This window comes from Neolamprologus brichardi, chromosome 18, assembly GCF_056152115.1.
Source record: "Neolamprologus brichardi isolate AB-2024 chromosome 18, ASM5615211v1, whole genome shotgun sequence".
In the NCBI taxonomy this organism is placed as follows: Eukaryota; Metazoa; Chordata; class Actinopteri; order Cichliformes; family Cichlidae; genus Neolamprologus; species Neolamprologus brichardi.
Window position 1 is genome coordinate 31,919,741 of NC_142121.1, and position 26,686 is coordinate 31,946,426.

The following is a 26,686-nucleotide window of genomic DNA, read 5'->3' on the forward strand; positions in this document are numbered from 1 at the left end:
CCAGCTAGCCCAACTTCAGTAACCCTACAAATGTTGCTGCTGTTTGGTTTTCTGTCTTCATTTATGTCCGAAGTGATAGTAGAGTTGTACCTTTCAGTTCGTCAGAAATCCCTCAGTCAGAACATGGTATGTCATCTTTAGATGGAAAACAAGCTAACTGTTTGCTAACTTCTAATCTTCTAGATGTTAAACTTTATTGTTACCCCTGGCAGTGCAGCCACACTGATCATTTTATTAAAGATGAAAGAATTTAGACAGTTTTTTAACTCTCAGTGATGCCGCAGTGTCCATTTGAGGTTGAGAACTGAAGGAGAGTTTGAACCTGGAAGCGTTTAATGACATCAGACTTAAAGAGCGAATAGAACCTTTAAATCTCTGCACATGCCAGAGCGCACTCCCAGTATTGAATAGTATAGATTCTGGTGTATGCAAATCATATGAGCGTGCACACACAGACACACATCCACACATACTCTGGCATGCATATAAAACATGCATTATTGATTTGTTTCACCTTTACAAGTGACTTTGGGGGCTTTTCCTGCAGCAGATGTTAAGCTTTTGTGATAAGGGGTTAGTGGGGGCAACTTTTCGGATGGAGGAGACCAGTGAGGAAGCACTGGTGGCAATAACACAAGTTGCCATATAACTAAATGACAACTTCCATCTTGAAGAAAAGTTATGCAAAAACACGCTTTCCATTCAAAGAGTTGGGCGTTACTTCCACAAAGCTACAGGTGCAAATGGAATGATTTAGTGGCTCCTGTTGCATTAAAAAAATTATATATTAAATTGCACATGTGTGTGCATGTACTGAAGAATGAGCCGGTCCAGCTTTGTGAAGCAGCAATGCACTGAGAAGCGCTAACGATCTCATACCCACAACACCCCTACTCACACAGACACACAGACACACACACACAAATCGTTCGCTCGCATCATGGCCGCCATCAGCAGGAACCAATCAGATTTGATGAATAATTCAATATTAAAGAGGGTGTGACCAAGGCAGGGAGGGGGCGAGGAGGGAGTGGTGGAGGAGGGGGGCATTGCCAAGAAGTGGGCCTTTTTTGGAAAAGGGCCTGCTGTTTGTGTGTGTGAAAGTGAGAAAAGTGGGAGGGGTGTGTGTGTGTGTGTGTGTGGTGATGGTGGTTGGGGGGGTCTGTCACAGTAGACTGCATCCACAAACTGGCTGCAGATTAGATTACTGAGGAGAGGAGAGTAAGGGGGGAGGACAGAGCGGAGGGAGAGAACAGGGCAAAGAAGGAGGCAGGATAAGATAAAGAAGGAGAGGAAACAGGAAAAAAAGGAATGTTTTAATACGTCTGCATTAAAAGGTGTCTGAATCCCGAAGCTCCTCCGAGGAAAAAAACTTAAAGGTGCATAAAGTAACCCAGCAATCATTTTTGCATTAACTTAGATTCCTTTAGGGGAAAGTTAAACCACAAATTACAGAACGCTTTGCTTGACCTTTGCTTTAAGAAAAAGAACATATTTGAGCTGCTTTTATGACAATTTGCGTCTTGTTGTGCCGACGAGCATTAACAGCAATAAATCAGGTTTGTGTGCTGTTAAAGTCCTGTCACATGCTTTCTTCAGACGAAGCACCGCGAATGTACCAAAATTTAAAAGCCAGCACACCGCAGAGGTCAGTTCGGGGCTATGGCACGCCAGGGTCTTGTGTGAGGCCGATTGTGTGTATTTGTGTGTCCATATTAAAAAAAAGAAGAAGAAATGTGTGTTGTGTTGCCAGGTGTGCTGCAGTTGTATGAGGCTCAGCGGAGTTTTAACACGGGGGTTTTTATTGGCTGGGCTGATGTCACCGAGGGAACAAAGTGGAATTCCGGAACCAGTGCATGTGTGTGTGTATGTGTAAAACTTTCATTTTAAAGCAACCACTTGCCTGCAAAGAAACATCCTTTCATTTGAGTGTTATCCTTATTACATGCTTCTAGTTTTTCTCGATAAATAAAGCAGCAGTGGAAACAAGCTGGTTATTATATGTCACCGTGTTAGCAGGTGTCCTATTATAGGAGACAAGATGAAATCACTTTTGAGGCTGGAGAATATTTTGCAGAGTGCTGCAGAGGGATTCCTCTCATCTCATCCTCGCTCCTTCATGTGTCTTAAACCAGCTCAGTTGTTCATTTGTGTAACCTGCTCATGCACACACAAACACACACACACACACACACACACAAAAGTGATCTATGTTGAAATGGAGTGGCTGGGCAGACAAAAGGCTCGACAGGAAGCAACTAATCCTTGATCTGCGCAGCATCGCAACAATGACTGCAAGAGTCACACCAAGTGACACACACACGCACGCACACACACACACACACACACACACACACACACACACATAAGTAGACAATTGCTGCTTGCTTCCAGTTACCACCCAGAGAGAGAAAGGGGGTGGGGAGTTTGCATAAAAGAGCGACAGTAAATAAATATTTTCATATTCCTTACAACAAGAAATATGAAAATATTTCCTTTCTTTTTGCTTTTTGTTTTAAATAGAAGCCTTTAATAATTATGTGCTCACATGTTATATGATCACTGCTATATGAGGAAAATATGAGTTGGATGCATAAAGGCTGTTATTGACAGGGAAAAAACGCACACACTCCTCACCCTGGGGAAGCTGCCAGAAGGGCAGAAGGGCTCACACTTGAGGGTAAACAAAGCTACCGCAAGCAGGACAGTCCCTCATGATCCTGTGTGTGTGTGTGTGTGTGTGTGTGTATGTGTGTGTGTGGCACACATTGGCAACTGACAGGGAGGCAACATGAGAGGGACAAGCCTTTTAACATCTGGCTAAGCACTGACAGGAAGATGCACACACACACACACAAAGACACACACAGGAGAGCAGGCAGGCGAGTCCCAGTCCTAATTATTAGAACACTCTTACTTAACTTAACCCTGCCACTAGACCGTGACAGGCAGAGATGGAAGGATTGGTGGTGGTGGTGGGTGGGAGGGATAAGAGTGAAGAGCAGGGCAGATTGTTTTGTGAGGACAAGAAGAAGGATGAGTGTTTCTGAATCCTTTCTGAACCCAAAAAGGAATGGAAAGGACCAAAAAATATACAACGTTTTAAAAAACAAATAAATCAAAGACAGAAAGAGTCCACGTAGAAGAATTTTGCTTGACTGACAGTCAGTCTGTGGGAATTGGGGTGCAGGAATCCCACAGTGATGACCGCTAACAGCTAAAGATGGACCAAAAAAAAAAAAAAAAAAAAAAAACCCCGAACCAAGACAAAATCTGTTTTGACACCCGCTAACATCATCCATCATCCCTTTCTGAGAACTTCATTGCTCTTTCGTCTACAGTTTATTTTTCTCTACCGTGGATTTTTTTTCTTCTTTTGTGCGACTCGGCCCCAAAAAGAAACAACACACATGACATTTGCTCTGTTTTAGATGAGGGTGAACATAAACACACGCGAAAAAAGGAGGCGACACCAAAAAAAGAACAGAAGAAAGGCGAAGAGGAGGATGCAGAGAAGGAGTCTTGCTGTGTGTTTTAACAGCTGTGCCTGATGTTGGTTGATGGGAATACAGAGAGAAATGGGACTTTTAAACCCGTTCCCTTCAAATAGAAAAGTCTCCAGCGAGGCTTTGAGGTCTAATTTCTGGATTGATGATTAGGAAGCTCTTGAATAAAGATCAGATTTCGTAGGTATTATCACTATCTACCTGTCTCGGTCATGTTTTCATAAGAATTCTTCTGCTTTTATTTCAGTCCAGCAGCTGGGATCTGCATTTCAGCTCAACATCTCACCATCCTGTTTCTTCCTATCCTTCCTTCCCACTGCTCTTTCATCCTTTCTTTTATCTGATTCTACTCTTCCCTCCTTCATACATTCCTTCCCCTCATTCAGTTGCTACAAAAATTTCTGGACTTTGTTTTCCTGCCAAACGTTTCTGCTCCTTTTTTAAATTTAACATTTGTCATCTAAATAAGGCTTTTCACCTACTTTTCCTGTATGTAAAGTGTGTGTGTAGAGCATAACACAAAAGAAAAGAAGGAAAAAAAGGCAAGGAAGTTGGACTAGGCATTTGGGGTGAGGGTCAGTGTAAATCTCTCAGCCTTGTAAATGTGGAGAGCGGAGAGAATGTAAACAAACAGACTACAGCTGTCACACACTCTTATTGGGAGACACACACACAAAAAAATAAACGGGGAGAGGAAGAGGAAAAGGATGGGAACATGGGGGAAAGATGCGGGAAAAAGAACGAGAGAAGAGAGAGGGAGAGGGGAGCAAAGATGATGGAACGTGACACTGACACGTCACGCAAAACCGTCAAATCCCCTCCACAAACAAACAAGTACACTGCAAGGGTGGATTGTTTCATTTGTCAACACTCGCATTAATACCAATCACACATCCCATAATTCCTTTCTCTCATTTACTGACATAAACCCTCATCCACTTTGTATTCCTTCGCTCTTCTGCTAAAATCCCACAGTGTGAATACAGTAAATGGCAATAGCTTTTACCATAATATGACATGCATAGTCTTCTTAAGGCATGATGGGGCCTTTATGTGACGGTTTAGTGGCTGACAGGTTAGCAAGTTTAGTTAACAGCCAACGTGCCTGCCGGTGCAGTGGAGGGATTTAAGGAGGCTTAGCACAGAGTAGGCCACTGTTGCTTGGAGTGGCATGAGGCAAACTCCATGCAAAGAAGTTAGGGTTACATTGTTTTTCGAGTTTTTCAAAAACCTTTTTTTTTAAGTTTAGAGAAAAGGAAATCTCGCATTCTAACCTGGGATTAACTTGCATGAGACATGACTGAAAACAGGGGTGAAAATGGGTTGAATTTAAGTGTAAATTCATTCATGAACAACAAGATCTGCATCCTCCCGATAGCACTGAAGTGAAGGCATTGCGAGCACAATAGATAGATAGATAGATAGATAGATAGATAGATAGATAGATAGATAGATAGATAGATAGATAGATAGATAGATAGATAGATAGATAGGTGGGTAGGTAGGTAGGTAGGTAGATAGGTAGATAAGTAGGTAGATCAGGTGTCTGCTTAAGCATGCCTAATGGCTGACACTAAATTAGAAGAACCTGCTAAATCAAGCACAGCACTAGTTCAGGCAGGCCACAGAGACAATCCCAATCAGCTAGCTCACAGCAGCTCACAGCTCAGTTTATACCCTTTGTACACATCCAGTTGATCATCTTCATTTATTTAAGTTGCTTTAACCTACTCAGAGTTGTTGTGCATCTGCAAGCCACTTGGCAACCTGCTTAATCAGTATCATACCTGCTGCCATAACTGCTCTGCTCTGTTCTTTTCCTGTGGCCGACTACTGTATGCAAAGCTTTGTAAGTAATTAGAGATAACACTGGCAAGCTGGAGTCTGAAATCTAACTTAGGCACCTATTGGAATTTTTTTTTACTACAATTGTGCAACAAGCAAGTTTTGAACTTAATCTTGTCAATAAGTCACATGCAATTAATTTAGTGTTTTGGAAGGGGAGAAGGATATCAGTACTTTATTAGCAACCATAAATTAGACCCATGCCTAGATAAGGTGCAGATTTAATGGCTTACATGGACTCAAAGTTCCCTGAAATTTACAATGTCACTTCTACACTGGATGCACTCTTATGAGCTAAGCAGGACAGTTTAAGCAAACTTCCTTGGAGATCTGAGGATTTTTTAGTTAAGAGTTTAAAACATTACACCCTATGAATGAAGATTAGCATATCTTAGCTTATGTATTTGACCTGAGGAAATGCCTGTCAATAATAATGACGTTTTTTAGACCACACTCACAGTCACCACTGTATGATCCTGAACATTAAAAAAACTCTTTTTTTTTTTAGAGTGGGAGTAAAAAATAGCCTCATGTATGTGTAAAAAAACCCAAACAAACACATACACAGAGAGAGGCTGCTAGTTAGCTAATGTGTGTGTGAAGCAGCAAGGGCGCTGTTCTCATGGGATTGTACCAAAGTGTTGTTTGTTCTTTACGCCTCCCCTGGATAGCCAAAACCAGTGAAGGAGAACCCATAATTCTTTGCTGTAAGCAGTGCCTCTGCACATCCAATTGCATTAGAAGCCTATGGTAGAGGTGCCGGCTACTTGTGCCAAGATTTAACCTGATTAGATACAGATTCAGCCGTTCCAAAAGACAGCACAGAAGCCCTGTACCCATCTCCCATTCTGTCTCTGCCCTCAGTCTTATTGCTCACGAATTATGAGCACATCGTAGTGTGTTACTCACCATTCAGAGTTCTCTTGAGCAAGGCAGTGCAGGTGTGCCTTAGTGCTGCCACAAACAGATGTTAAGCTTCACGTGAAACAGGCCTAGATTTCAAGCTAAATCTGGAACATAATGAACCTCACATACTCTGTGAGATTTTTCTCTTTTCCTTCTCTTTGTTCTCGTTTCCTTTTCTCTTGCATTTTGTGTGCTTTGATATCTTTCTTTTCCTTCTTACCCTCCACCCCCTGCAAAAACCACTGGGTGTCATCTTCCCAATTTCCTCCTTTCTGTTCCTCCTCCCTTCATTCCACTCTTTCTCACCCTCTCTGTCTTTCCCGCAGTGGTCTTTTTTATCGGATCAGTCTCAGGTCGTCGCCTCTGTCTCTCATGTGTTCCATCAAGGATGCATCCCTCAAACACACACACACACACACACAAGATCAAAGATGGAAGAGGATTGGGAAAAGGAAGAGTGAAGAAAAAGCCGACAAAGGTGAGACACTGTGTTAAGTTAAAAGAAGAAAAGCTGAATAATTAAAAACACCAAAAAAGGGAGGTCTGCCTAAATTATACACCATAAGCACGTCGCCGTCTGCCTCTCTCCTAATTTGTCACTGGGATCCGATACAGCTTGTTGACATGTGTAGGAGCTGTCGGCGCTCATGCTAAAAGCTGTTTGTGGAAGAGTGTTTGCCCATGCTTGCGTATTTGCGCTTGGAATTCTTACAGCTCCTCTTCCACCTTCCTTTTATTGCACGCACACACGCAAACACGGCTTGCCAAGCTTTTGGGTATGTGGGTAAATCTTTTGGCAACAGGGCTGCCAGCGTGGAGCTATGATGAATGCTGATGGCAAAGAGCATGGCCGGTCTCTGAACCAGTCACTCACACATGCACGCACACACAGACACAGACACACACACATGCTCACACACTAATCAGATTCCCAGTGCATGAGGGCCAAATGGCATCCTTCCACTGGTGAATGCTAATGTGACCAGTGGAGCTTGTGGGCTTTTGAAACAAGGATATAGGGAAAGCTGGGAGAGATGATGACAGGAAAAACATTGATGTGATTGTTTATTGGTGTGTGTGATGCTAATGTGTGAACATTTGCATTCTTTTACACACTGCAGCAAGTTGTACTTTGAGTTAGTTTAGAATTACAGTGGACTCTGTGTGCCTTTATGTGTAAATCTGTTTAGTTTGCAAGCCTTATTATTATAATTGCATGTAGAATAATGCGAAAAATTTGCCCTTCTGCATCACTGTATCAGTTTAGGTGTTTTTTAATGCAAGATTATTATATTTTAAATTGTGATTTTGCCATCTGTCATATCTGAAACAATTTATCTAGAACAGGTTTAATGTATAATGCAAAAAAAACTGGCTCAGTCATTGCATGTGTATAAATTTGTCATCCGTACAAGAGAAAATGGGGATTTATTCGGGTTTATCCTGGAAAACACCCTTAGAGCAATAATGTGTTAGATATTTTCAACATGGTTTAGAAAGGTGACACACATGTCAACGTAAAGTGTTTGAGTGTTGTTCCACTAGACGCCTCCAACACATTACCAATGCCCCAGTATTCCTGGTTATAGATTTTCCAGGTGCCTAATTCAGGAGGGATAACTACGAATGGATATTCTTTCACTGTGTGTGTTGATAAAGGTTGAAAGCACCAGTCCATAATCCCTCATTAATGTTAGTACTGTATGTTGTATGCTCCTACTGTTAGGTTTTCACTAATTTACTTTTTCCTGTGGTTTGTCACACTTGTGCTTGCATAGTTTGATGTGGCTAAACGAGATGTGGAACAGATATGAATGGTTACTTACAGCGTTCAATGCGGTCCTCAGGACTGGATGAAGTCTCTCTATCAGACAGGAGGCCTGACACAGCGAAGATCTTTTTCCCACTGTCTTCCACTGCTTTCAGGGCGCTGCTGGGGGAGCCCCCGGGAGGGATCTGTGCACCACCAAAGTCGTACTCTTTCCCTTCAGCATCAGAGTACCGCAGATGGGGTGAAGACTCTGCATCTAGGCACCCTTTGAGGCGCTTGGCTGGGGTGAAAGCAGACTGATACCCTCCTGGTGCCCCATCCCGATCTTCTGGAGGCGATGCAAAGGGCCGGAAAGCGCCAACACCGCTGTGATTCAGCATGCTGATGGGCGAGCAGTCCAGGTTAGGTGGGGCAAACTGATGATGGAGGTGAAGGAGGGATGGAGGAAAGTCCCTATTGGGAAACCCTGGTGGGACAGCGCCTTGGCGGTGGTACATTGACGCAAAAGTGTAAGAGCCATTGTTGAATGGCAAATGGACGTCTTTCTCCACAGAAACTGGCACACCAAAGGGACGCGGCTGCTGGCAGGGAATGGAAGCATCGCGAGAAGCTTCGGCTGTGGAGGCCAGGACCATGAGAGCTGGGGAAGCCAGGGGATTGGGCAGGTAGGAGGAACTCTCCATCTTGAAAGCTGCCCGGTGGAGGTCCATGTCTGGATTGACAAAGAAGGCTGCGGGAATTTCAGAAGGAGGAATTTATTCCTCCTCAATGAGATTAAAAACAATGTCCAAGACCCTTGGAAAGGGTCTGAAGAAGTAAGGGAATCCGGGTTGGAGACTTGAAGGTTTTGGCTTGTTGAAGGAAGGGGCTCCAAAAACAGCCCTTGGTGAGAAAAGAGTGTTTTTGAAAAAAATGAAGACTCAGCCAACGTCTGTTCAGATTAGCTTGAATTCAGTTCATTTCTCTGCAGTGGAACTAAAGTTTTCTATTTTGCCTCTAACCAAATAACCAAACTCAAACTCTGTTCAGTTCAGATCATTCCATGCCTCGTATATGCCATTGGGCATGTTCTGTCATTCACTAAAGTAGCAGTCTGGATTAGGTTAGTGCTGATATTAAATACAACGAATGTTCTAGATAACGTTTTTTCCTCTCTCCTTCCTGATTGCTGGATTTGTTGGTTAAGTTGAATGTTCTGGGACAGGTGGATATCTGTAGGTCGTCAAAGCCGATTCCACATCTTCAGGGGGGTCACCAAACTGAGGACACACAAAACACAAGCATTAGATTTCAACTGAGACTCAGAGCTGTGCTTACTTTGCACTGAATGTTTCAGATTCAGTGCAAAGTAACCTTTCAACTGAAAGCTTCCCATAAACTAATTTAGATATTCAGGTATTTACTTGAGACTTCTCATCAATTCCGCCATTTTTGGTAGCTCAGAAACGTCCTGGCTGTGCCTGCAGAGGGCTTCAAATCAGCTCATCTGTTTCTTTATATCCACAGTAAAAATGTAAATCCCTCTGCACACCCTCTCACATTTATCTTAGACCTCCTCATCTTTCCTTAATGATAGGTACTTTCAGAAACAAGAGGCGTGCTGCTTTTCCAACAAAGATCGATGCCTTGCTCTCAGTATGTATGCAGTGGAAAGGAGAGGAGCTGAGTGGAAAATTTTTAATAAAGAAGCTGCTGGAAGCCAAGGCTTGAATTCAAAGCCTTTGGGGGACAGAGTGTTCTTAAGCACTGTTGTTGAAGCTACAAACTCAAAACCTCTTGGGAAAAAGTGTCCTCGAGTTGACACTGTTGATCAAATCCTGTAAATCCCTGCCCTTTGACAAAAAGCCAAGAACTTTTTCAAGCCACAAACTTCTCTCAGTTTGCCCTCCTCTTTTTTCCTCCTTCTCTTTAAAAAACTTCTATAAACTGTTTCCACATCACATCTTTCCATTACGATCTCTCAAACCTCTACGTCTCATCTCTTTCCAAATGCCCCCCTCCTTGTCCTCCATCCTAATCTATCCATCCCCTCCTCCTCTTCTTCCTCTTCTCTCCATCCACATCTCCTCCTCTCATCTCCCTAGCGCCAGCTATTCTCCCTCCCTCTTCCATCTCAGATCTTGGTCTAAGCCGCTTATTCTTACCATCTCCCAGGATATTATTGGACCAGAACCACTTGTCTTAAGATAAGGACACACACACATCCACACTTCCACCCACACCCACACATGTGATAACAGCCTGTGTGGCTCAATGTTCAGCTCAGCGCCCCGACTTGGTGGGGCGAACACACTCTGCATCCTCGCAGGCTATGCTACCCTATCTCTCCATCTAACCACTTTTAATTCCCCCCAATTTTAATCTGTCCTCTCTTTCTTTTTACATCTCTCCTGTCAATCTCTTCTCCTCTCATCCCTCCCATCTCTCCCTCTCTTCCCCATCTCTGCCTCCCTCCCTTCTCCCTTGAGTGATTCAGATGGGTGATATCATATCAGGCCTCGCCATCTGCCATCCACGAGCCAGAGGAAATCTGACTGAGTGAATAAATTAGCCGTACTTGACCCCACGACCTCTCGGCATCCGTGGCAACAGACTAGAATCTTTCCCTCCCGGGGATTAGATTGTAGCATGCGATTGGTCGGTCAGAGGAACGCAGAGAGGCAGCCGATGAAACGACAGAATAACACTGCAGAGATTTTTATCCCCAAAGGGCAATTTGAAGGTGGCTGCCTTGTTAAAGGTCCAATATGTTAAGATTTAGAATAGGTAAAGATGTGCTTGTTACAAATACGCAGCGGTGGGATTTAGCGCTAGATTAAGAGAAAATATGCATAATTTAACAGCTTATCAGGAGTGATATGACGTGTACCATGTATACGTATATATTATCCCCCCAAAAAAGCAATCTAAAGTCTCACTCGTGCCATCAAAATTCGACACTCATGCAACTTAAAAAAGGTCAAACGTGAAGCCTTGTGCATACATAAACACACAACAAATACAAACTCACACAGTATCAAGTAGCAGCCTCTCTAGACAAGGTTCAAAGCTGTGTTGACTAGCAGCCAACATCAAAGGAGAAACTCCCTGGGAAATGAAAGGAGAAAATCTTTTATAGCTATCAGCTGTCCACAACACTCATTCAAATCAATTTCCAAACCTGATCTCGGCTTTGGCACGCTGCTCTGCCTCCCACACAGAAACGCACACACACACACAAACATGCAGAACAACAACTGCCAAGAGAAAGGAGAAGGCCCAGAGACAGAGAGTTTGGTGGGGGAGATGTTTTACATTACCGCAAATGTACAGTAGACCAGTAGAGAGTGTTGAGAAGGGCTTACAATAACACACCTCTCTGGTCTGGACTGATGCCACAGAGTCGCATTACACGCCTCACTCCTAGCCCACCAACGCCCCTTTCCACGCTCTCTCTCCTCTATCGCAGTCGATACAGGAAATAACACCTTCCATAAGTGACCACAACAAAACTTGCTTTCTTTGTCCCACAGCTTCCTCTGTCTCTCAGTATACCCACTCTCTTTCTCTGCTCCTACCCACTGTCTCCACGCCGTATATCAGATCGCTCTTTCTCCTCTGTAACCTCTAAAATAGGAGTGTGTCTGAGGTGTTGATAGCAAGGTAATACACTGATAAGTACTAAGATATTTCAATTTTATTATCATTACCCAACAGGCCGGCGGGCAGCGAGTGAAGGGCCGCCAACGTGAAGCAGCCAATCCAATAAGAGAACACTAGATATTTCCTTACAGGCCGCAGCAGGAGAGGAGCGAGTCGAGGGAGGGCGAGAGGAGAGATGAGGAGACGGCGGGAGATGAAAAATTAGAGGTGAGGAAACAAGGAGAAGAAGAAGAAAATAGATAAGATAGTGAGAGGTGAGGAACAGAGGGAAGGAAAGGGTGTGATAACAGAGCAAAGGGTACATATCTCATCTCCCAGGGTGACTCACATAATCTGGCTGCTTTCTGGCTTGGTGGTCCTGCATACGCACAAAAGCATGAGTGTGTGTGTGTGTGTTTTCAAGGCCTTAAAATCTGTGTATTTGTAATATTACATGAAAAGAAGTGTCAAAAAGCTTTTTTCTTTTTTTTTTAACTTCATCACTAAAAAAACAATCATAATTCTAGATGACATACACCTATGTATATCATCAATATACAAGCGCAATTACATCTAACGCAAACATGCATAATGTCAGTCCGTGCCACTTACAATCCCATTTGCCATTGATGGATACCACCCACACAATGTCTGACACCGGGTATATGCATTTTATAATAGAAAATGTCACAGGGGAACATTTACCACGCTGTCATAATTTGATTACAGTGTGCAAGAATGATACAGCTGTCAGGGCGATATTAAATACAAACAGCGAGAGGGGCTCTTCACGTCGAGTCTGCACTTTAAGTGACAATGTTGTACCAATCTGCGAAATTGCGGTGTCAACAACAATGTGCATTTACATCATTCTGAGAGGGAATCTTACTCAGAAATTATGAGTTACCGGGAGGTGGGCAGCAGGTGGAGTCGATGATTCCACATAGGATAACTGGTGAATGTGGCAATAAACGTTATTATTGGTTTCTTAAGATAATCATTGAATTTTATATGATTGCTTTGTTAGCTAAAAGAAAAAAAAAACAAGAGTTGGAGACATTTTAATGGTGGAATGTGATGTCACTTCAGGTCAGCCATAATCTGAGGCTTTTCATAAATTAGGATCACTATCTCTGCCTCCCAGATGTTGCAGTGGATTACCTCATTCATCAACACGTGGAGTATAGAGACCTAAACAGCTTGGAATGTTAGGTTCAGAGACGCAGCAGGGAAATTGAGCTCCAAACAACTACACTAGTGACAAAGAGCAAGCTTTTTTTTTTTTTTTATCGGAGCCTTCCTTTTTGTTGACTGCTTGGAATAAATATTTTTCCCGCATGGCTGCTTCGAGTGTGTAACTGACGCTTTTTTGCTGCTCCAAAGCGGCGCTGAAACTTGTCAAATCAAGTTTTCCAATGTGCCGACTTGAGTTTTGGAATGGAACGGAGAGGAATCCAATTGTTGTTATAAAAATATCCTGTCGACTGTGACTGGTGTGTGTGCGCAAGTGCGCGTGTGTGTGTGTGTGTGCAGGGGTGTCTGCAAAACTATCGGAAAGCAAAGCAGTTTTTTTTCCTCTCTAATGGAGATGGAGAGAAAAGCAGTCAAAACCGCAGGCCTGTCTAAATGTCTGTGTGTGTCTGTGTGTGCGTTAGCGTGCACCTCCCAGTCGGTGGGTATATTTAGAGATTGTTGACAAGCATGAAAGTGCCACTCTTACATTCTATTACAAGACAGGCCAAGCTGTGTCATTCATCGCATCTCTGTGGTGGACACACACAAACACAGATTCACTCACACATACCAAATCATGTATGTATAGACAAATGAACGCTAGAAAAAATCTGCACAAAGCCATGCAGCGTAGTTTAACAGACGCCTCCATGCTGAAGTCCTGGCTTTTGACTTTAACACTGTGATGAGCATATTGTGTAAAAGCGAGAGAGCAAAACTCAGAGAACAAAATATTATCTGACACTTCAGATACAATTTACAGCTCTTAAAATCCATCCTAAGCTTCTGCAATCTATCCTGAAAGCTTTGGTACATCATGTTTTAGCATAATCATTTTAACGTACACTGTTAAACCCCAGCATGTCAGCACAGTTAAATAGATGCTACATTAAAGGTTTACACACAATATATATATTTATTAATTATATCTAAATATCTATATTCTTGGTAGCAGTCATTTTCATAGATATGAAATCAAACATGTACCCAAAAAAATCTTAAAACACACACTATATCTCTGATCTCTTCAGGTCAGTTTGGGGCATTTCAGTAAACAGGGATAGGTGGCTTTTTAACTAAGCATCCACATAATGTGTAATTGACACGAGTGCAGCTCTGGTGCCTTCTCTGAATAAGTCATTAACATAAATCTGTGCTGCCAGAAACGACAAAAGCTTTAAGCACAAACAAAGCTATAGGGTAAGCCACACTGAGAGCGCGCTGCATCAGCCGAAAGTAAAGACAAAACACTGCTATTTAAAACCCAACGGTCAGATATTAAATATTTGGCTCTGTACTGCTCACATAGAGGGAAACATAAAGTAAACTGTTGGCTTGTATAAGGACATTGTGCTTGTGCGTGCATTTTAGCATAAAAAAGTGTGAGCTGACCTGCATACAGGTCCGCTCTGTATTCCAGACAGACAGCAGTGTTTGTGCTCTAGTAGATGCTTCTGTGTGTGTGTGTGTGTGTGTGTGTGTGTGTGTGTGTGTGTGTGTGTGTGTGTGTGTGTGTGTGTGTGCGTGCGTGTGTGTGCGTGTGTGTGTGTACATGCGTGTTTGCTGATGTCCGAAGCAACAGTCGATACTATTGAAATCTACTCATTCATGTCTGGCCGCGAGGCAAAGCTCAAACGTCCTTGTGAATAAGAATCACACGCATTTATCTCTCTCCTCTCTCTTGTTCTCGCTCATATTATTTGTCCTTGTCTTTCCGTTCGCCTCTAAAACCCTAATTTTGTTTCCAAATGTCTTTCGAATATCTCTTCTCGTGTTTCTTTCCTCCCCTATTTCTTCTTCGCTCATCCTTCTCTGATATGAAATCTGTAGCCACATTATTTGCTGCAGTCAACAGCTGCTGCAGTTAACCGCAGATGTATGCATCAGCAGTGAAAAATATTGCAGTTAGATTTAATAAGAGGAGCACGCGCACACATACAGATATCATCTTGGGGTGGATAATGACACAATATTCACCAGTAAAATCAATAATGATTGGACAAGAGTGCGATGTACTCTGTAGATTTTGTTGACTTTTTTTCTCGCTTAACCATGAGCGATTTATTCATTTTGTGTTTTCTTTCCAAATGTTTAAATGCAGAAATAAAGAGAGTCTGTGTGTTTTTTGGTCTTTCCCAGAAGCTTTCTATGACATTCATTCTGCAAAGTAAAAGAGGGATTTCTTTCTCAAATGAGTCTTTGTGATTTCTGAGACGCAGAGTCATGGCCTGCACACAGAAATGATTCTGGACCTGTGGCAGGGATTTTTATTCATGGCAGCAGCAGCAGCAGCAGCGAGGCCTACTTCAGCGGGGCCAGCTAATTCCTGGTGTCAGGCAAGGCTAAATGGGAAAAGCACACTGTTCCATAGCTCACAGCTCACCATCATCAAAGGTAATTGCTGGATTCTTGGTTTAACAAAGTATCTGCATGTTGTTGTTTTTTTGTTTGCTCGAATAATGTTGTTAATTTTTGGATGTATCAAATTTGATGCAGATAAACACAGCTTTTCATAGAATTAAACATATAGATCACCCTGTGCTATTTAGTTCTTTTAAACCACTCCCTGTGCTTTATCTATGTCGCTGTTAATAGGGAAGGTGTACCTGAGTTTATGACAGTGAAGTTAAAACCAGAAAAGACCGTCTTCTGTCGAAGACATAATCCTTATAAATTCTGACTTTTCAAATACAAAAGAGCCAAACAGGTGGCATGCTTGCTCTCCATCCTGCAGGAGTGGAACTGACTGTGTGTGGCACCAGCCACCCTCCTATGAGTCTTTATTGCTGTGCCGGGTTGTACAACAACAGCCACTAATCTAGCAGGCTGGCAGGCAGACAGGCGGCTGGCCGGTTTGTTCTACAGGCTGCGTGCAAGCCAATTAGCTCCAGTTTAACAAGGAAAAACTGTTGCCAGGTACACTGTTTTCACTTACAGCTTTTGCTGCAATATAATCCTCTACTGTGCAGTAAGTATCAATGATATGACCAGAGAGAAACTTCTGTTCACACCGATGATCCTTTCTGCTCATCACAGAGGTCAAAAGTCGGCCTCAGGCGGCAGGAGGATGCTCAAGCAACAACCAGATCCTTTTCTTATCATAAGCCGTCCACAGAGCATAAAGTGGCTATGTGGATATCAGTCTGCTTTGTGTGCAGATTTGTAGATGTGAAAAGGCGACGCTTCTGCAGGTGTGTGTGCACATTTCCACACTGGCTGCTTAGATCACCCTCCCTGTATCAGTCTTGTTTCCTTCTTGCCTGGATGACTCGCTGGCCGCAGAGAAAAATGATAAGTAGGCTACACGAATAGCGCCTGTGTGCAATCGATGGACACAAATGCACCAACGGTGTCTTCTGGGGAGGTGTGCGAAGGAGAGAGGAGCGAGAGAAAGGGGGGTGGTGGGTGAATATTAGCTTATTTTCCAAGCAGGGAGCCTGTGATCCGGTTCATAGTGTAATTGACGGATAGGGGGGAAACCTGAGAGAGATATGATGTGGCGGCTGGGTGGGGGGGTTGGGGGGGCAAAGGTGGTGGTGCAAGGGGATAGAGACAGACGCACAGAGACACAGAGCAATATGGAGAATAGAAAGTATCTGACACCCGACACAACTCTCTCCCCGCCGCCACCTCCTTCTCCCCATTAGGCTAATTCTTTGACTTTCTCTTGTTGCCAATAACGTCTCCAAGTGATATTTCCCTCTATAACGGCATTACCAGTGGCTGCCTTCTCCAATGCAATCAAACCATTAAACACACAGTGCCGCATCCCCTCCATGGAGTGATTTCCGTCCAGCAGAAAAATGACTGAACGTGAGCTACTCCCCTTTCCTGTCATCAATAAAAGGAATAATTGCATGTTTGCAGAGAGAGGATAAACTTTAAGACTGCACATGAATTCTCATTTGCTGGTTGGTAAAAGAAAAAATAATGACATCAATATTGGAGGCCTGTATTCCACATAGGTCCTTAATATGATTTAATAATGCTTCCATAGCCAATAAAATAGACAAAGCACATTCATTCATGTTAAAATATCTAGTATGATTTTTTTTTCTTAAATATAAATCGATAGATATGATAACATGAAAGTAATTTGTACAAAAAACAAAACAAAAAAACTATAAAATAAAAACTTTTGCTTCAAGTTCAAATATGAAGTATTATACAAATCAATCAAAACCTCCTCATAAAAAAACAACTCTCTGCATTGCGGACAGGCTGCAATTTCCAGGGAGGGAAAACATTTGGTGGGTTTTGATAAGCGCGACAGCCCTACAATATCCAGCCATTAAATGATTGCATCCGGCTCTCCGCACTTAATTACGGTGATTATATCAGCGCTAACGCGACAACAATGACACAAAGTTTTAAGATGCAGACGGCGCAGGACGCACTTTCTCTCCAAGGAGGGCCTCGCTCTCGTGTCTGCGTGTTCAAACACTTGTTATTTACCGGCGACGCGTTTATTTCAATTACCCGTCTGCATGTCAAATAAGCTCCAGTGTTTATTAGCACAACAAAATATAATAAAACGCACTCTGGATTTCGGATGCGTGGGGGGAGGGAAGGAGATGTCGGATAAGTGGAGAAGGACCTGGTTCTGCTTTTAATAAAGGATGAGGAATTAGTGCATATTGATAGGACTTAATAAACGGGGGGGGGGGGGGGGGGCATCATCAAACTAGTCGAGACTGAGCGGATCGTGGTTAATTTACTATGGGAGAGAGAAGGGGTGGGGTGCGAGGGGGTGTTAATGCGCGCGTCATGACGCCTTAGTATTTCCAAATGTGAGAAATGGCCTCTGTTTGGATGAGAACGAGTTTGCGCGGATCTGAATGACGGTGAATTTACAGCGGGTTTATTCTGGGAGCTGTTCACAATGAAATGAGAGGTGGGGGGGAAGTTGGAAGGGAAAGAAACGCTTCTTGCAACAAGTTACAGTCCCGCCTTTAGGGGAAAAAAAATCTTAATTACTGTCCTCCTCCAGAGAGACGAACAAATAAAACACGGGAAGCAGCAGAAAAGCTTCTCACACGGCGGCAGAGGCGCACAGCATCTACATCTGATTATAGATGTGATTCTGGAGCGATCAGCGGTGCCGCAGTGAAAGCAAAAGTTTAGCCGGTTTCCTGATAATTAAGCAGGCGGGAGGCTTTCCTTTTATTCGGAACGCGGCGCTTCTCTGGATTCCAAATGAAATAACACCTCCCCTCCCTCCCATGCAGCTATCGATCCGGGAAAGAGGTGTGAAATGGACATTAATTTTTAGTCCACTGCTCTGTGCGCAAAGAAGGGGAGCAAACGAGATCAGCGGCGAGCATTAACAGCTGACTGCTGAGGGAGAGGAACACAGAGGTGGCAGGAGGAGGGGTAGAATCAAAAGCGCTGACGAATAAATCATCTTTCGTTAGTTTTCCCTCGAACTCGACACTTTTCCTTCTCTTTTGTGCGCCTTCAGACTTTTTATGTAGGAAGGGCAAGGAGGGGGGAGAGAGAGACAGAGAGAGGATAGGCCTAAGTAAAAAAAAAATAAAATAAAATAAGAAAATGAAGTATTTCGATACTTTCAATTACAAAGTGCACCTAAGTTCTTTCCCTTAAAAATAATTAATTAATCCTTTCATATTTTTGGATACATACATTATAAATTATTCTCATTATTCTTGTTCTCTGAATTGAATAACAGAGAGCACAAAAAAGTTATAAATGAAGAAAAAAATAAATAAAAAAATAAGAATTACCTTAAAGAGAAATAAATACGTAAGGTATTAAACAGGCGTTTTAAATTTGCCTATGAAGCAAAGCCTGCTTCGTGTCAAATGGCACGAGAAATAAGCGGCAGCCTATGAATCACCAAGTCTGAAAACAGCAGCCAAAAAAATTAATAAAATCATACATCAGCGGCTGCGTGACAGAGTTTTACAGTCAGGCACGTTTAATTTGAAAAAAGTAACTATTTTAAAAATAATCACAATTAGTATACAGATAAAAATACAACTTTAAATTGCCCAAATTAAAAATAATGCCAATTATGCCAATGCTCTTTTAGTCCAGCAAGAGAAGCTGGACTAAAAGAGCCTTTAAATTAGAAACACTTTTAAAAAATGAAATTAGTTTAATACATCATTATAAGTTTCTTATTTCAAATGTAAAAATTTAACTGTGATTTGAAGTTTATTTTAGAAAACTGACACCACCACCTACGCAAAAATGAACCTACTACTACATGCATGGATATCAACTTTGGAATATTAGTGCTTTGAAATGTTATACAATAACACATTGATATATCGGGGGGAAATGGATAAGTATCGGAGCTTTTAGTGGAGAAATGATACCGCTAAATATGGAAGAAAGGAACGTTTTCTTCACCGGTAAATGAGAGCAAAATAAATTACAAAATTGTTCTGTCCCCATCGGAAGCCTCGGCTATAAATCACTGTTATCTATATGAGTAATTGGACATAATATGTCAGCAGCACATGTTGCCGTTTAAAAAATAATTATTGCTCGCTAATGTGTTTGGCTGGAAAATGAAAAAGGTTCGGCTGCTCTTTAGAAGTCAGGCCTCGTTGATCTGACAATCAATAAAATCAATCGAAAGTGATTCACCAGATCAGTGGATCTGGACCCGGAGCACAGTTTCTGATTTTTATTAATTAATTCATTTATTAATTTACTTATTCATTTATTTATTTTGGAGGGGCTATAATTCAGTCATCACCGCCGTGAGTTCAATGACCCGCCTCGAGTCCACCTTTGCTCCAAAATACGTTTTTACGCGCGATTTACTGCCGGCGCTGAGAGGACTTTTTAACTTGGAAATTACTGCTAATAGGTGTGCCGCATTTTTCCCAGACTCCTAATTTTATTATTCCCTCTCAGAAGCGTTCCGTCTTTGCCCACTAATGCGCGTGGATGAGGGCGCGTGCTCGAGAGCTCTGTTGTTTCCTTCTGTGAAGTCCGTCATAAAAAATATAAAATAAAATAAAAAAGTACTGACTGACAAGGCCAGAGTGCAGGGAGACTGCGAACAGAAGAGTGAGCAAAAGTTAAATATATATATTTTTAACTATTAACACGAGCTGTTTGATTCCTTGAGTGCTTAATCATTTAGAGAAATGGAAACAAATAAAATTCAACACGTCAGGCCTGAAGTGAATAGAGGAAACGCATAAACTACACAGACTATAGGGGCGTGACATCTGTTTGCCAAAGTGATACTTAAATAAAAGAAACGATCAAGTCGATTGTTAATGTCAGTAATAATTACTTTTATTATTTTTCCCGCCGATGAAGCACTGAAAAATGTTACAAATGTGGTCTTCCATAATGCAAACGCAGCAGCAGCAGCAGCAGCGGGAGCTGCCGCTTAAATGAATCCGCACTTTGCCTCTGTGTGCTCGGCCATGAAGCTGGAAGGCCCCCGGGACTTCCACCGGCTGGGTGCCGCATATCTAGTTTAGGGGGAAGGATGTAAATTGCACTGTGCTCCCTAGTTAACAGGTGTTTTGCAACAGAGTTTAGGCCCGTGTGTGTGTGTTTGTGTGTGTGTGTGCACACGCTTGCGTGTAAGCGCAAGGGAGTACACAAAGTGGCACTTTTTCTGTTTAAATTTACGCCGTCTGTTTCTGTGAGAGCTTCATTTTAAGAGGATTATTTACAGCCGCTCGTGGCGGCAGAAGTAAATGCAAAATCACCTCGGCGTCTTTATTCTCCTCCTTTTTCTTGTTGTCCTTTTCAAATAATTCTTCAGTAATTGTATGATTTGAATAGATAATCGATATAAATATGAGTTCCAATTTGAAGATTAAAACGCAGGAGAGTTTAGAACGATGAGTGATGCCAAAGCTGTGGAACAGAAGTCCTTCATAAACTCCTCTTTGCGCTTTTTGTGATGCATTAAAATCTGACCGATGTGAGTGTTTATTAAACCCCAGCTAACGGAGCCAATATGCGGCCGTTTGAGCCCCATGCCCTCATCATTACGAGCGTTAGTGCTACAGAGCAACAATAACTTCCACTGAAAACCGCCGGTGGAGGCATTCAGTGAGCTGGAACCCCTGTAACCTTCATGGGAAGAACTAAAGCCGAACTTTAAAATAAATATAGTCACAGCAGGCCCGCGACTGACGCTTATAATCGCCGGTTAATAAGACAAAAGTGGTCCCAGAGGAGGAGCAGAAATAATAAGGCTGTAAAATTTTATTTCATTTCTCTGACTGCAGGCTTTGGCGATAATTCAGGTGGCTTCCAGCAGCTGTGATCCGTCTTTATCTCCAGTGATGATGTTTAAAGTTTACAAAGTTCAGCCTTTGGTTGCAGTGAGATCGCGCGGTGCGGCTGTAGGGCGGTAGTGTTCGGCCATGGTAATGTACGCACAATGTCATCCACACACGCACGAAATAATGCGAGTGCTTTCAAGAATCTTGTTCTTGTTTGGGGACCTCGCATATGCGCATGCACGCGCGCATACATAAAGAGGCAAACAAATATAAACGCACACGCATTCACGAAGAGATTTGTTTATATAATTATGTGTGTATATATATATTTCATTCTTTTCCACGCGTGGAAATCTCCTCGCGCAGCACTTACGGCGCACAAATCCCCGAAAAAAAAGTTTCCCGACTCGAAACGCGCTTCCAAAGCGGAGAGAAGCGGCGGAAAGGTGTGGAAGCACAAACTGTGTGAGCTTCAAACCCAACAATAACAACAACAACAACACAAAAAAAACTCCGAGTGTTACTCACCTTGCCGTGGATGAATCCGCGTTTCATATAGACGACTCCCGGGTTTCCGGCTTCTTCTTCTTCTTCTTTTTTATCCTCACAAAAAGCTGAAAACTTTTCTGCGGGTAGAGTATCAGCAGCTCTGGCCCCTGTGGCTCTTGCGCAGCAGCGCCGGAGATAACGGGAGGCGCTTTGGACAAGCAAAAGTAGTTAACACCTCCCTGTTAGTTTACCAAAGAGCAGCCGGAGAGGAGGAGAAGAGCGCGAGGGAGAGAGAGAGAGAGAGAGAGAGAGAGAGGGAGAGAGAGAGAGAGAGGGTGACTTTCCACAGACACACTGTAAAGTGGGTATCAATAGCGCAATCGCGCGTGCAGCCCCTCTGCCGAAACACCGAGAGGGACGATCAGTGCGAGAAAGAGGACTGAAGCCGGCAAGAGAGCGCAGGATCGCAGAGACAGCGGCAGGCAGTGGTGGCGTGAGGGGGGAGGGTGGTGTGAGAGTGTGTGTGTGTGGAAGGGGGAGGGAGGGGGGTGCTCAATAGCGACGTGTGTGAGGCTGGAGCTGGGCTGCGCGAGGCTCTGAGAAGGGAGTGTGGGGGTGGATGGGGAAGACGGGGGAGGGAGCGGGTGTCCAGGGTCCAGTGCGCTCTGAGGTGCAGTGCTGCCGCGCAGCGCTCGGGTCGCTAAATGACTGACAAACACACGCAGACCGTCTGTGTGCCCCGTCTCGGGTAAAACTCCACACTTTCACTTCATAATCGTTTGCGAACCATTTTGATGTGAGCGTGTTTATCGTGCGTGGCCTTCACAGCGGCCCGAGTCAGGAAAACTCTCTTTCCTTCCCTGGGAACCAAAGAAAGAAAGATATTCTTTTAGTAACTTAAAAGTGTTAATATCCCGAGAGCGTTTAACATTCCTGCCGTTTTAATAATTTAATCTAAGTCGATGTTTCGTTTTCTAATTCCACAAAAATAAAACGTAATTAAGGCCTTAAAAGCACTTAATGTTTTTTTGTTTTTTAAGTTTTTGTTTTTCTTTTCTTTTTTTGTTGGGGGGGGGGGGGGGGGGGGGTTGTTTGTTTTTTGTTTTACGAATGACCAACCTCGCGCATGTGTGGAGACTGTTTCTTAACACCACACCATCCCATCGTCCCCCTCTTGCCTCTCCCCTCTGTCTGGTGTTTCGTTCCCCTGGGTGATTTCCACTGCGCTTTGTGCGCAAAGTGAATGAATTATCCCCCTTCTCTCTCTCTCCCTCTCTCTCTCCCTCTCTCTGTGTTTTCCTCTTTCACCAGATGGAGAGACTTCTATTTGCCATAAAGCCAATGAAGTCCACCTCTTAACAAAAAGAGGTGGACTACCAGACAGTCTTATAAAGTGCGCACTAGAGACTCAAGTTAGTCACACAGAAGGAAGTTCACTAAAACCGGAGCTGTGCGCTAAAGTCCCAGCCAAGATCAACCAAACCTGCAGAATATTAACAAGGCAGATGATTTTTTTTATTAAGTTGAGAACGTATTATTACTATTATTATTATTTAGTACAGTACTAAACTTATTCAACTCAGCCCTTAAGGTAAACGTTTTTAAGGATTTGTTGAAATGTATTTTCCTTAGCTTATGCCTTTTTTTGCAGCTCCTGGTATAATCCGCCTGTTTTAACTAGAGTCCTATTTCTGAAAAGAAAAGAAAAGAAAAGGCATTTGGAGTGTGCTGAAATTACTCAAACTCAAAGACACAATGAGTATATGTGCATGTTAGAGTGAGTGAAAGACAGTGAAGGCGCTTTGCTGTCCCCTGTCTCCTTCTCCATTACACTCCTCTGCTGGTCAGACGTGGAATTGACCAACATCACAGACTGCTTTACACACTTGTCTTCTAAGCTAACTTCTTTTGTGCAAGTGGTGCATTTTATCTGCTGGATTTAAAAAAAACTATAAGAAAAAAACTACGTCTGGAAAAATTATAAAACCACTTTGTGACACCTTCAAGAAAAACAAACAAAAACATGAAGGTGTGTCGACTGAAAAAAGGCATTTTTATAACAGTGTATGGACACAAAATAAAGGGGGACACTAAGTTTTGTTTTATATCAGAATTCCTGGCAATAAAGATTTATCACAGAAGAAAGCCCACTCGTCCTTAATATGCCACAAATAAGTAAAAGGAGATCTGAGATCTATAAATCACTCCTCTCCTGCTATAAGGGACGGTCATTATTATACACCTTTTTCTCACATCAGCATTCAAGACATAATCTACTTCAGTGTGCAAACAAGAATTCCAGATTTCTGGTACGAGGATTAACACAATGAAAACAATTAACAACTTGTGCAGATTAGACCTGCTTCTTCAGGTCTTCATACATGGCCTCAAACATATTTAGTCAGAGTGGTTGCCTTTCCAGTGGAACTCACACTTTGATCTGAGTTTCACGCTATAATATACTGATGTTTTAGCTAACAATACCGTGGGAAACGGGTTTTGTGTGTGTGTGCTGGGTGGTCTCCAAACACATGAGGGGCAGCAGCAGCAGTAGCAGTGCCATTAGTGATGTGTTGTCTTGCTAATAGGCTCAGTTTAGAGTCAATGGGGTGACTGAGGAAGAGGGCCATCCATGTATTAGAACCCCCTCCATTCAAAGTCTAATGGCACCCTTAAGTCCACCCCCCCCCCCCCCCTGTTGTTTTTAAATGCTGCCTCTGTGTGTATTGACTAGGAAGCACTTTGATTCACCTGCACCTGTTTCACTGCTCAGCTATCTGTGCTGCCCCCTCACTTTTAACTGAGCATGACATCACTTGAAACAACTTCCTAGTAAGAAGTTAAAACTTGACCAGTTTTAAATGGTGCAACTTTAAATGAGCTGTGGGCATCTGTTTGTTGACAGTTTGGACCGAAGGAAGAGCCACAAAAAATGGTTAAATCGGGTTTAGCTCGAAAACTAGTATGTGCTGGTTTTCAGAAAGATTCTTGGGGAGTCTCTCGTCATTAACTGTGGTTTTGTTGAAACTCCGTACCTGTGTGGACTGTACGGCTCTATAACATCATCACACTATTTCCTTGGTGCGCTCAATAAAGACAGTCACAGTTTTAACAAATGGTATCTGGCACCCTTTAACATTGCTGGCTCTACAAAGTGCTTTAAAATGTGTTTCTGGTGTATTTGTGAACACACAACCACATTCACCTGGCGTCTTGCTACTTGGGTAAATGGATGGCTGAGGGACTGAATCACTACCTGGTCACTGATGATGCCACTTGAGCCAAGGTCACTTCAAGAACTGCTAGAAGGCTTTGTGAAATTTAATTTCAATAAGCAATAACTAGTATTTTAATCAGTAAGAGTCTGCATCCCCAACATGATCATAGAAACTTCTGGGCAAGATCGCTGGATTAAAACAGAAGAAAAGTATCTGCTTGGACTCCCAAATCCTACAGCACTTCTACATGTTATTAGACTCGGGTTAGGTTAACATCAGGGCTCGTTTTCTTCTCAGCAGGTTTCTTATATCCATCTGAACTGAGTCATGTTTTGCTGTTATGAAACCCCTGACATCTCCAAGTGATAATGAAAAGCCGAGCTGACAGCAGAGGGCCAGGACTGCCCTCTCGCAACCTGCTTTCACCTCAGCTTGGCCGGGTTTATCCTTAAATTGAATTCCTTTTTTTTAAAGCTCCAGAAGAGGCGGGCTAGGCTGAGCCGAGTGCAGTGGAGAGGGTGTTGAGACAAGCTGTGCTCTGCCTTTGTTTGTGTTGCTTGTTGGCCTCACTATCAGACATTCGATTTAAATGGAAAAGCACAGACAACAAGTGCAGTGAAGGCATGTTGCATCTTTTTTTGATCTGGCTGGTCTATAAACAGATAAAGACAATGCTTCACACCAGGAAGCCCTTCTGTATTTTATGGTTTGAACCCATAATCCTTTGATATTTTAAGGCAGCTCATACTTGACCCTCCCTACCACCCAGTGACTTTAGAAATACCCTGTAATGTCCTTTAACACCACATGGGACTTAATTCCTTAAACAAACCGTGTTTGAGTGTGATTTAGAGCTAATCTGGACAGGCGACGGTCATTTCTATCTTTCCTTTAATAATTTACGATTGGTGGAATTTATAGCACTGGCTCCCCAGCCGTGCATGCCGCCAAATCCATATGTCTGTAATATAATGAGATTTTAGCGCAGCGAGAGTATAAATTATGGTGTGATTTGTTCTCTTGCTGTTTTGTCAGGGCACAGCCTTTGAGAGTGTGTGTGTGTATGTAGCTTGGGGACATGGCTGGCATTTGGCTGCCACAACGCTCTAATTGCTGACGTACACACAGATAGATGGGACCTGATGGTTGGTGTCGCCACTGGAGGGAGAGAGGAGGAGGAAGAGATGGGAAAGGAGAAAGAGGGGAGAAACGAGGGTTTAGGAAAAGAAAGAGGACAGATCAGGAAAGATGAGGAGGGGAGGAGAACAGGGGAGCAGATGGACAGATAGACACATGGAGAGACAAGTGCGAAGGAGGGATAATGTCTTATGGCTGGAGATCGAACTTCCTGCAGCTCCACAGCCAAGCGGGTAACCACACAGAGGGAGCCACATTTAGAGAAAAGAAAAGCAGAGATGGAGAGAGGAGGGCCAGACTCTGCCACATTCATCTCCCTCTCAGATCCGATGCTCCAGGGAGCTGTTGGAAAATGAAGAATTACATGGCCCTGATCAGATTACATTACCGAACAAGTGATTACATGCATTTGACTCTTGTACAAAGGAACAAAAATGAAGGAAGGGAAGGGAAACATACATGATCTGATTAATTAAGTAATTATTTGGTATTTGCTCTGGCTATGATACATGGGTAACGTTCTGAGGGAAGGTAGACTGGTAATTTCTTCAATGTTTCACTGCCTGCCATCTAAACCTGCCTTCATATAAATGTTGAATTTGTTCCAGTTGCCAGTGGTAGAGTTGAATACTGTACGCTTAAAGCATTTTCTATCGTTGTATTTCATCGGCATGACAAAAAAGGGGAAAAGACGTGGAATCAGAAAACCTATGAAATACAAACGTTTGACAA

The 26,686-nt window shown here is 42.9% G+C and overlaps 1 protein-coding gene across 3 annotated transcripts in view; it reads right to left on the reverse strand.

The window, feature by feature from the left end:
• rnf220a (ring finger protein 220a) overlaps positions 1-22,033 on the reverse strand; it is a 168,097-nt gene extending 146,064 nt beyond the window's left edge. For all 3 annotated transcript variants that reach the window (XM_035912960.2, XM_006802741.2, XM_006802742.2), the window contains exons 1-2: positions 21,639-22,033; positions 8,084-9,287 (exon numbers count right to left, since the gene is read on the reverse strand). In XM_035912960.2, coding sequence (XP_035768853.2) covers positions 8,084-8,738 — 655 coding nt within the window. In that variant the 5' untranslated portion in view covers positions 8,739-9,287; positions 21,639-22,033. The remainder of the gene's footprint in view (positions 1-8,083; positions 9,288-21,638) is intronic.
• Between the last annotated feature and the right edge of the window lie 4,653 nt (positions 22,034-26,686).